Source organism: Lytechinus variegatus, chromosome 4 (genome assembly GCF_018143015.1).
Source record: "Lytechinus variegatus isolate NC3 chromosome 4, Lvar_3.0, whole genome shotgun sequence".
NCBI lineage: Eukaryota > Metazoa > Echinodermata > Echinoidea > Temnopleuroida > Toxopneustidae > Lytechinus > Lytechinus variegatus.
The window spans coordinates 10,452,908-10,463,520 of record NC_054743.1 but is presented as its reverse complement, the minus strand read 5'-3'; the positions used below and the strand labels follow the sequence as shown (position 1 = coordinate 10,463,520).

The window sequence follows — 10,613 nt, the reverse complement described above, 5'->3', positions numbered from 1 at the left end:
ACAGGGTTTTAAGTTAGAATAGTTATGTTACTTTAATAGATGTCTTCTGCATTATTCTTGATCATCCTCTCTTCTCTGTTAGTCATCAAAATTCCGTCCTTTCTTCCATCACCTTCTTTACATTCCTTTCAACATACCAGATTCACTCTTCCATCCATTTCTTTTGTTCATGCTCATGTTCACTCATACTTCACTCTTGCTATTAGTTCTTATTCTCTGATTGGTTCTCTCCCTCTGACTTAAGTTCATTAATATTCATTAGCAGCTATTCACCATGTATATTCATGTATTTCTTTTATTTGCGATCTTTGATATTTGAATATTCATTTTTGTCCTTTGTTATATATAAATCATGCATGTTAATATGTTATGCCTAATAAACCCCTGAGGTTTAAAGTAACTCAGCCCAGGGCAGTTCATCACAGGCAATCACTGAGTGAGGTTGTCTCTGTAAGTTCTTAGCTAGAACCACGCCCTTTACCGCTCTGGCCACACTACACTAGGAAGTGAAAAAAGTCGTAAACATCGATAGAACGCGCGAGAGCCAGCCCAGCCCGCAGCGAGGAATCATTTTCATGTGATCTTACTACATAGTCTTCGTTGTTTTTTCACTTCTTGACTGAGACTTTGGACAAAAGTTATACCTTTCATTTCATCAGGTCAAGGAGATTAGACGTTTACTGTATTCTTGCCTTCAAGTTCCACGAGATCGCAAAGATGAACAATTTAGAAAGTATCCTTTTCAGATCCTGTCTACCGTCGAGTTTACGAAAAAGGCAAACTCAGCTCCATACGATCATAGTACACAGCTCCTCGTCATAATATTAAAGGTTACCACAAATTTTCTGTAGAATCTGATTTTTTGTGCTATTTCCCCTATTTTGAGGGTGCTGAACATGAATCTGCTTGTTGCCAAATTTATAAATGCCGTCTTTGACCGTTGCCATGGCAACGGATTAATTTCTCAAAAATAGCATGTATACCCCTGTAAATGGTAGATAAACATGATAAAAATTAGAAAATAGATTGAAATCAAGGTTCCAATTAAATACAAATGAAATTCAGAAATATTTAAGATCATCAAAATAGTTCCAACTGGCCCGTTGCCATGGTAACGGCTCATTTTTCCTCCAGAAAAGTAAAACAAAAATTGATTTAAAGTTGTAGAATCTGTTTTTTTTTGTTTCATTTTCCATGCGTTTACGGTGTATAAACATAGGAGTGATTTTTGCTAAATGTATAAATACACTCTCATTACATTGCCATGGCAACCAAATAATACCTTATTTGGTAAAAAAAAGTAATAACATGGTAAAAAAGATAATGGCGAGAAATACAATAAAAGCGACCTAATCTACATGCGTTGGGTTTTTCCCACTCATTTAGAACAAAAACTACACAAAACTATTCTGCAGGAGTTTATTGGAATGATAGGAATTGATGTTGTCTTGACAATGTTTGAATTAAAAGATAAATTAGAATATTGCAAATGGCCGTTGCCATGGTAACAGTTTATTTTTCTCAGAAAAGTATATATTTTTTTAAAAAATAATACAGAATCTGAATTTTCTTTCGTTTCCTCTAATTACAAGATGCTATATCTATATATGCTTGTTGCTAAATGTATAAATACCATCTTAAGCCATTGCCATGGCAACCGAATAACATGGGGGAGATAATAATGGAAAATACCATAAAAATCACAATCTACTTGCGTAAATTTTGAACCATTCGTTTAATATTGAACAAAACATACGGTAAGTGGTCTGCATGAGTTCATTTGAAAGAAAATAATTACTGTTGCCTTGGTAAAACTTGCATTTAATATAAATATAAATATGAATGTTGCAACCCCCCCAAACAGCTGATTTTTCTCAAAAATCACAAAGTTGATAAAAACTTCTGATTTCCCTTTCATTTCCCATAATGTTAGGGTGAACATCCATATGCTTGTTAATGTAAAAATACTCCCTCGGGCCATTTTCAATTTATAATCCAATTGACATAATCCTTATCATTAATCATAAAGTTCAAGTTTCAGGTCATATGATCAAGGTCGTAGGTCTTTTACGATCGCCAATATTTGGCCATGTTGTATTATCATCATTGAATCTCATCAAGTTTCTGATAAGGCAAAACTTTGAGAGTGCATATTGGTATTCAACCATCACTGATCATTGTGCAGGAGTTTCAGGTTAAAGTTCTGGTCAATGAACTTTGACTGTACTGTGGTATCAACATCAAAAACTTTACTTAGGTTTATTAATTTTCAAGTTAATTATATATCATGTCACAAGGTGAAGGTTAAGGGTCTTTTGAGGTAATAAAAAAACCCCTCAGGATTCTATTATTAAATGAATGGGTTTTTCATGAAAGTCCCACATTCAGTCTACATTAACACATGGAAGAATTTTACCTTGTATCCTCAAAAGGTCAGTTGTATCTAATAGAAGGCCAGGATTATGTCAATTTGCCAAATAAACTTTAGAGTTATATTTATTATCTTTAACAGCTTTATATTAAAGGTCAAGTCCAACCCCGATAAATGTTGATTTGAATAAAGAAAAATCATACTAGCATAACGCTGAAAATTTCATGTAAAAGAAGAAAGTTGTGGCATTTTAAATTTTGCTTATTTTTCACATAACAGTGATATGCACAACTCAGTAATAAGCAAATGAGACAGTCGATGATGTCTCTCACTATTTCTTTTGTTTTTTATTGTTTTAATATACAATATTTCATTTTATACAGATTTGACAATAAGGGCCAACTTGACTGAACCATATAGTATTAAACAATGCTAATTACATGTGTTCATGGAGGAATAAAACTTTGTATTAGACATGAGAATGAGGAGAAAATAGGATCAAAAATCATATTTCACATAATAAAATGCAAAAGACATAGTGAGTAGATAACATCATAAGACTTCTAATTTACATACCGACCAGAAAATGCCAGTATCTTTTCTGTGAAATTAAGCGAAAATATAACTTTCATGTTTTACATCCGATTTTGACGATATTGGATTTTTCTCTTTTTATTAAACTTAATTTTGTGTTGGGGTGGACTTGTCCTTTAACATAAATACATACATTTGAACATTTATAGCAAGTTCTTCATGTAAACATGCTCAAAGCACTTTCCAATATAGCTTAACATTGTGGGGGCGTCGTGGTCTAGTGGTTAAGCCTCTTTCTTTCAATCTGAGGGACATGGGTTCGATTCCCAGCCGGGGTGTGTTTTCCTTTTAAAAACAAGAAAATTATCCATATTGTACTGCAACCCAGGTGAGGTAAATGGATACTTGAAGGAAGTTGTGAGCAGCGGATGAGGTAGACTAGCTTAGCCAGGGTAATACAGGAGCACTATACAAGTCCTAGGCTATATTATTTCATTTATTGTTATAAAAATGAATAATTCTACTCTTCAAGTGCTTACAATATATAAAGTGGGTGTTATATATAAAATTCAAAAAATAATTGTACAGAAGGACATGAACTGATTTTGAATACTGGGACCAGTGAAACTTGTGCACTGTTTACCCAAGTTGGGGATAGAATAGGATGAAATGTATTGTGGTGTCAAGTTATTAATAGACAAGTAAACAAAGCAATTTTTCTATGATTCTGTTTTTGACCAGTAGCAAGTGAAGCTCTTTGAACAAAGGAAATATGATCATACTTTCTTGCTGTTGTAATGGTACCGACTGCTCGATTCTGAATGTGATGTTTTGACTATATCTAGGCGCCTGAACACCAGTGATTGAACAGCATTATGGCAAGCATCATCCGTCAATATCTTTCCGACCATTATTGTATCATGGTAGCTCCATGTTTGTATAAATGGGAGTTTTGGGTTTTACAAAGCGAATTTACTTGCTTACTCGTTAATGACGAATTAAGTTCAACACCTAGAATAATTCTAACAGATTCAGCAGGTTCAGAATTACCAATTAACAAATGAACATGGGCAGGTAAATAGTGTCTATGTCTAGGACTTTTTGTTCATTCAAGAGCAGGCTTAACTTTATTTCTTATCATTGATACATTAATTTCCTGAATACAATAGCATTGTGAAAACTAGTTGGAGATTTGGGAACTAAAGAAATCAAATTCAACACTATTCTGCCTCAAAGTGTCCCCTAGTGGTAATAAATACCGAGAAAAAAGTATAGGTCCCAGTACAAAACCCTGAGGAACGCCATATTCAAACCCATCACCCATTTTTAATTACTACTGACCGCCATTCGTTTTAAAGGCAAGGTCAGTGTGTCAAATGTAAATGGGCCCTGTTGTACAAAGAGTTACGATTGATCCAGTCAATAGTAACTCTATGGAAATTCATCAGTGTCATAATTTTTTTCTATGAAAAATTTGCACAATGTCCTTTGTAAACAAAGGAAATCACACAAAATTGTTAAGAAATTTATGACTTTACAGATATACATTCATATCTAGAAATCTTTTTGAACAAACATACATTTCATATGCTGATTTTGCTGGCTTTCCATAGTGCAGATCAATCGCAACTCTTTGTACAACAGGGCCCCAATTTTGATTTGTTGACTTTAAAACCCCCAAATAAATATTTTGAACAACTCTCTATCAAAATGGAATCATTTGTGACCCTTAAATTGGCAGCCACCTTGGAGTTAGAAGTTGGGGGTAATTCAATTCAGCAAACAGATGTTGCATGTCAAGTTCTTAAAAACTTTACCCCTAAATCATTATGTTGTCAGATTTCTAGGTCAAATTGCCCAAAATATTCTCAAAATTGTCTCTAGCTGAATTCTCCCACATTTCACAAACCCTTAGAAAAATTGGCATACTGGCTATTTTTTCGTTATAAAATTTATTAGAGCACAAATGGTCAAAAAAAATCTATACACTACACATTCCTCACTTGAACCTGGGAAGCGATTCGCTAGGTCCACTGGAAAGATTGAGCGTTGACCACAGACTGTAGGTGGTTGGACAATAGGGTGACCCTTTGATTATGAGCAGAGCCATCAAGGGATTCATTCAAGTGAAGGAAGCTACATCTTGATTTGAGTCTGTTTTTGTCAGGTTCATACTTAAGAGTAGATGAAGATGGTTATCTTCTTGCTTGTTTTTTCCACCTATGCTGATACCTCTCTTCTGATGTGTGGATGGGCAATACCACATTGTAGCTAGAGATCATCTGCTCTTGTTTTTGTCGCAGCCAGTAATTGCTCTGCAAGCAGCATTCAGGGCTGTATCAATCGTGGCAGCATGTGATGACCTAAAACGGATGAGGACTGCATACTCAGCAGTCAAGTAGCAAAGAGCAGGAGCTGTCGCATGGATGGTTTTGCACCTGTTCCCATTTTGTGTTGGAAAGCTTCTTCAGGATGCTGTTCCTTGCTCCAACTTTAGCCTTTGTCTTGGCAACATGTTCTTTGTAGGTAAGGGAACTGTCTGGGGTGACGTCAAGGTAGATTGGCTTACTGGTGTGTTCCAACCATTTTCTATACCATCTGACCCTTAGCTGCTGATCTGCATCTCTGTTTTTTAGGTGGAAATCACTGAGTTGGGTTTTCTCTGGATTTGCCCAGAGATGATTTGCAGCGTAGTAAGGAGTCAGGCCTACCAGAGCATCGCTGAGTGCTTTTTCATCTCTTCAAAGGACTGTTTGTGTGAAGCAATGGAAATATCATCAGCGGACAGGTAGCTCTCATTATTTGGTGGATTGGTTGGTCATTTGTGTAGATGATAAAGAGTAGGACGATGATGCTTCCTTGTGGGAGACCTTTTGTGTGTCAGCCATCTGCTACTGGAACCACTGAGATTCACAAAACCGTTGATTTGAGAGCATGTTCTGAATCGTCTGTGTCAGGCTAAGGTCCTTTGTCATCTCAAAGACTTTCCTTGTGAGTATTCAATGATTGTGTCGTAAGCTTCAATGAGGTCAACTAAGGCTGTTCTTTTTATCAACCCTTCCTCGAAGCAATCTTCAATGTACTGTGTCAGATTCAGCAGTTAACTAGTACAAGACTTTCCAGGCCTAAATTCTGCTTGTTCTGGAATGAGGAGCTCATCCACCAAGGGAGCAATGTGGTGGAGTAGGAGCCTTTCAAAGATCTTGTATGACAAAGCAGAGATATTGGCCTGTAGCTCTTTGGGCTGGCTGGTGTTTTGCCTGGCTTGAGTCAAGCCCCTTTCACAATTGACGTACGACCTGTTTACGACCGCCTGCAGCAGTTTTTTCTTGTTGTTGCACGAGCTCTCGCAGTCGTTCGAATGCACGAATTTAAGGTGGTTGTGACTGGTCGCATCTGAATTTGAACATGTTCAAAATCCAAACGCGATCAAATACGATTGATTTACTCGCGTCAGGTCGTACCATCGGTCGGGCGATCATCGTGTGAGTGTTGTTCAACGTTGTACGACTTGGTGCGAGAGGTGGCACAACTACGTATAGTCGCATGTAGTCGACTGGAGGTCGTACAAAACCTGCACATGTGCTAGAGACCTACAGAGACCAGTCTTGCGACTGGGTGCGGTTATATAAGACTGTTGCAAGACCGATCAAAATAACGGCTTACAACATTCCACTACCGTTGCATTCGCATGTATGCGACCGTTCAGCCCCTTTCACAATTGATGTCCGACCAGTTTACGACCGGCTGCAACAGTTTTTTCTTGCTGTTGCACGATCGATCTCTAGGTGTCTTGCGAGCACTCGCAGTCGTTGTAGACAGTCGCACGAACTCGAGGTAGTCGTGACTGGTCACTTCTGAACTTTGAACATGTTCAAAATCCGAACGCGATCAAATACAATCGATTCACTCGCATCAGGTCGTATCCGGGTTCGTACCATCGATCGGGCGATCATCGTGCGAGTGTTGTGCAACGTTGCACGACTTTGGGCGAGAGGTGGCACAACTAAATTTACTCGACTGGGGGTCGTACAGCACTTGCACATGTGCTAGCGACCTACATGTACAGAGACCTGTCTTGCGACTGGGTGCTATAATATATGGGCTTACAACATTGCACTACCGTTTCATTCGCATGTATGCGACCGTTCCCCTCGCAATCCCTCGTGCAACACTCGCATGTGATCGCACGAGCACAATAGGATCATAAGCGACTTACTTGTGCAACGGGTTTTACTGGTTGTTTTGTTATACGACAGCTGTTGCAACTGTGAAAGCCTCTGTGCGATCTTATGAGATAACTGGCGATTGATCCCTGTTGCAGCCTGTCGCACGACCAAAAGGTCGCAAATGGTCGTACGTCAATTGTGAAAGGGGCTTTAGGCAACTACCCTTGATTTCCTCCATAAGTTTGGCATTGTGCTTTCACTCAAGACAGTAGTTTAGCATGTCAAGCCGCCGTTGGAGTGCAACAGGTCCAAGATGTTTCATCTGTTCACAGATCGAGGACATCGTCCAATCCAGCTGCCTTGCTGATCTTCATTGCTTTTATAGCATTGCACAAGTCGTTCATGCTGAAAGTTTTCGTGAATCCAGATGACTCTTGGCAGGCTATTCCCAACCTTTGAGGTTGGAACTTCGCGGGTTACCTTGGCTGTTCACTAGAAGCTGGCTGGCCACTTGGCCGGCGGTAACTTGGGACCTACATGTAGATTGGGACTTTGTAGAGTCATTCCCAAGGATCCGAATCTGGTGTTTCTGCTGGCCCTGAGTATAGCTTGTATGGCATCCTTGTGGAATATTCTTCCTTGATGATTTCTTCAGCAGCTCTAAAAATGTGTCGTAATGAGTAGGGAGTGCAGGGAGGTTCTGAAGATATGTATCCAGATCTATGGAAAACTGCTCACAGTTTACTTTCTTCAGGTTGAAAAGTCTGCAGGAGGGAACTTTGCGAGTGATGTTTACCATGACATCAGGCAATTCGCAACATTGATATTTATCATATGAAATTAAATTGATTAACCACTATCAAAGCAACAGCAACAAGCATATCAATGTCTAGCAACCTACAAGTATACTTTGGCGGAAATGAAAGAATAATCGGACATATTTTTATTAAAATTTGTTATTTTCTGGTGTAAATGGAACCGTTACCATGACAATAGGCAATTTGCATCATTGATATTTATTTATAAAATCAAGCGTTGCCAAGGAAATATCCATTTTATCATTCTAATTAATTAATGCAGAATACTTACCGGAATTTTGCTTTAAAAATTAAATTAATGGGTCAAGCCTTTCGCATGTAGATTAGTTTGTTTTTACTGTACATCCCACCATTACCTTTTTCAACAGGTTATTTTTTACCAAATAAGTTGGTATTTGGTTGCCATGGCAATGGTCTGAGATGGTGCTTACACAATTACCAACAACCATATTAATTTTAGAAACCTAAACTTAGTGGAAATGAAAGGAAAAAAAAACGTGACTCTACATGATTTTATCAAAATTTGTACTTTTCTGATAAAAATAAGATGTTACCATGGCAACGGGCCATTTGCAACATTGATATATAATTTTAAATTCAAGCATTGCCAAGGCAACATCAATTCCTATCATTGACCAATAATCTCATGCATAACACTTATGTATTTTTGTTCTAAATGAGTGGGAAAAACCCAACACTTGTAGATTAAGTAGCTTTTATTGTCTTTCCTGCCATTATCTTTAATTCCATGTTATTATCTTTTTTTACTAAATTAGTTATTATTTGGTTGCCATGGCAACGGAATGAGAGTGTATTTATACATTTAGCAAAATCACTCCCTATGTTTAACATCCTAATTGCAGGGAAAATGAAACAAAAAACAGATTATACAACTTTAAATTTTTTTTTTTACTTTTCTGGAGGAAAAATGAGCCGTTACCATGGCAACGGGCTAATTGGAACTATTTTGATGATCTTAAATATTTCTAAATTTAATTTGTATTTAAACGGAACCTTGAATTCAATCTCTTGGCTAATTTATATCATGTTTATCTACCATTTACATGGGAATACATGCTATTTTTGAGAAATTAATCGGTTGCCATGGCAACGGTCGAAGACGGCATTTATAAATTTGGCAACAAGCAGATTCGTATTCAGCACCCTAAAAATAGGAGAAATAGCACAAAAAATCAGATTCTACAGAAAATTTTTGGAATTCTTACTACTTGCCGCCTACTATCATCGGTGTGTGCAATTAAGTATACGTGCAGACGAATGTAGGTTTTCACGTTTAGATGTTTGCCTACCTTGACTGAGGCTTGAGCTTTATTCGAGTAAATGTCAATGGAATCGCAAGGGAGCTGCATTATTACAATAAGTATTGCGAGAGAAGAGTGAAGGATGGATGGTCTGTGGTATTTAAACAGAGCTACCAAGTCTCACGCATTGTGCGTTATACTCACGCCACTCACTCATGGTTTCAAATCGTCTCGTGTGTGAAGGATTCATATGCACCTGGTGCACGCGAATCTTTCACACCCTTTTTACTAAAATAACTATGACTTTACATCGTAGCTAAGCATTATATTTATTCTATGACACTTCCCGAACCATATGGATCGTTTGTTGAATTCTGTTTGGTGTGGTTTTTAATAAAGAGCATTTTTCGTGATCTTCACGTAGATGCCTCTTGATCAGCGTTGATATCAACTTTTGCCTAAAGAGGGCGCGCGATATTATTTCAAAGTCGGTAGGCACTTAAGAACCAAGTTTGAAAGGATACTCGTAAAATTATGTCACTCTCGCCGATGAATATTCATTAGATCGTGGTCGTGCGTGTTCAATACACACTGAGTGCATGCATGCAGAGAGTTTTTATTGAACACGCACGACCACGATCTAATGATTATTCATCGCGAGAGTGACGTAATTTTACGAGTGTCCTTTCAAACTTGGTTCTTAAGTGCCTACCGTACCTTTTGTTTACGGTGTTGCAAGCTAGCTGCATTCTAGGCGATCAGCATTATTTTCTTGCTCGTTCAATCCACTTTCATCATCATCTTGTCAAAAGATGGCGTACTTTACCAATAAGTATATACATGAGATGCAACCTGTTGATTTTTGGTACAATTTCCTATTATGCGCTGACGACTTGAATTGAGAATGTTCGATACGAAAAATTGCTTTTCGATTGTTGTTTGCGTACTTTCCACCGCAGTATTAAGGACGGATCGAACGGAGTATCCTGGTTGAGACTTGGAGGTAAGCGATAAAAACACTTTTATAAATAATTTCCAATTCATTAAAAAAAAAAGTTAAATCATAAAAACAAATTTCCATTAGTGGAGAAATACTCAAAATGTTTGGCGTTTTTTATTCCCTCACATTCGTATGATGAATGAAAATGTCAAAGTCCACTATGAAACCACATGCGTTGTGCGAGGTTAGTATTACTAACCTCGCATGTTGTGTGAGTGGACTCACGCAGTATAGTGAGTGATTGTATTACCGACCGGCCTTGTATTACCGAACGCGCGCATCATATGCGTCAGAAAATAATCAAATACGCTCAAACCTTTGCAACTTCCTTCCAAAGGGAACTTAAATAGAAAAATGATGAAAAATTATCAAAAACACAATTTCGAAGTCTTTATATCCTCAAAACAATAAAATATGGTCAAAATAGCTCATCAGTGACTTTGTTGTTTTCCCAACTTT

The 10,613-nt window shown here is 37.6% G+C and overlaps 1 protein-coding gene across 1 annotated transcript in view; it reads left to right on the top strand.

Annotated features, from left to right (window-relative positions):
* Nucleotides 1–405: 405 nt before the first annotated feature.
* LOC121413347 (charged multivesicular body protein 1b-like) overlaps nt 406–10,613 on the top strand; it is a 29,940-nt gene continuing 19,732 nt past the window's right edge. Inside the window, exon 1 of the mRNA XM_041606133.1 lies at nt 406–733. Within this exon, the coding sequence (XP_041462067.1) occupies nt 718–733 (16 nt within the window). The 5' untranslated portion in view covers nt 406–717. The remainder of the gene's footprint in view (nt 734–10,613) is intronic.